The 1,277-nt window shown below is 39.5% G+C and overlaps 1 protein-coding gene across 1 annotated transcript in view; it reads left to right on the plus strand.

Moving 5' to 3' along the window:
• The window catches only part of LOC141347599 (extended synaptotagmin-1-like), a 36,374-nt gene extending 35,368 nt beyond the window's left edge, over positions 1–1,006 (plus strand). The window contains exon 42 of the mRNA XM_073852589.1: positions 1,000–1,006. Coding sequence (XP_073708690.1) covers positions 1,000–1,006 — 7 coding nt within the window. The remainder of the gene's footprint in view (positions 1–999) is intronic.
• Positions 1,007–1,277: the final 271 nt, after the last annotated feature.

Here is a 1,277-nt window from a genome sequence, read left to right on the forward strand (position 1 = left end):
CCCCAGTCTTCCTCCAGACTCTGGCACCTTGATTTCCGAATGACATGCAAAATTTGCTTTCATCCGAAAAAAGTACTTTGGACCACTGTGTTTTATCAAGGGCAGGGTCAATGCAGCTAGCTATCAGGAGATTTTGGAGCACTTCATGCTTCCATCTGCTGAAAAGCTTTATGGAGATGAAGATTTCATTTTTCAGCACGACCTGACACCTGCTCACAGTGCCAAAACCACTGGTAAATGGTTTACTGACCATGGTATTACTGTGCTCAACTGGCCTGCCAACTCTCCTGACCTGAACCCCATAGAGAATCTGTAGGATATTGTGAAGAGAAAGTTGAGAGACGCAAGACCCATCACTCTGGATGAGCTTAAGGCCGCTATCGAAGCATCCTGGGCCTCCATAACACCTCAGCAGTGCCACAGGCTGATTGCCTCCATGCCACGCCGCATTGAAGCAGTCATTTCTGCAAAAGGATTCCCGACCAAGTATTGAGTGCATAACTGAACATAATTATTTGAAGGTTGACTTTTTTTGTATTAAAAACACTTTTCTTTTATTGGTCGGATGAAATATGCTAATTTTTTTAGATAGGAATTTTGGGTTTTCATGAGCTGTATGCCAAAATCATCAATATTAAAACAATAAAAGGCTAGAACTACTTTCAAATGTGTGTAATGAATCTAAAATATATGAAAGTCTAATGTTTATCAGTACATTACAGAAAATAATGAACTTTATCACAATATGCTAATTTTTTTTAGAAGGACCTGTATAACGGCGTGGCTCTGGTATGAGACGGGATCGATGGGCGGAAGGCACTCTTTTATGTAATGAAGATAGACAGCTTTAAGCCTGACAGTGAAGCTCAGCTTTGATAGTGCCGAGTGCTCCGCTGGAGCAAAGCCAGCACACACACGCATAAAATCACACTGCTCCTATAGGCAGATTTCAGACGTATGCAGACGGAAATTCATTACTTCAGTATATGTTGTTTCTAGGAGATGAGCCACATGCTCCATGTCATATTTACCCTCATGACCTCTTCAAATAGAAGGTCTGGCCTTTATCTAATAGCACAACAGCGACTGCCCACTTTTTCATCAGCATACCGGAATTATTTTTCAGATTAATATTTTCCCCATAAAACGTTTTCGATACAGAATTCTAAGCCTTAAACTAAGCCAAAATAAATTATAAATGATATTTAAAGCAAAAAGAGAAAGGTAGCTTACATGACTAATGTATACTTGATGTATTTCATGATTGAATAAATTAT

Source organism: Garra rufa, chromosome 12 (genome assembly GCF_049309525.1).
Source record: "Garra rufa chromosome 12, GarRuf1.0, whole genome shotgun sequence".
Lineage (NCBI taxonomy): Eukaryota > Metazoa > Chordata > Actinopteri > Cypriniformes > Cyprinidae > Garra > Garra rufa.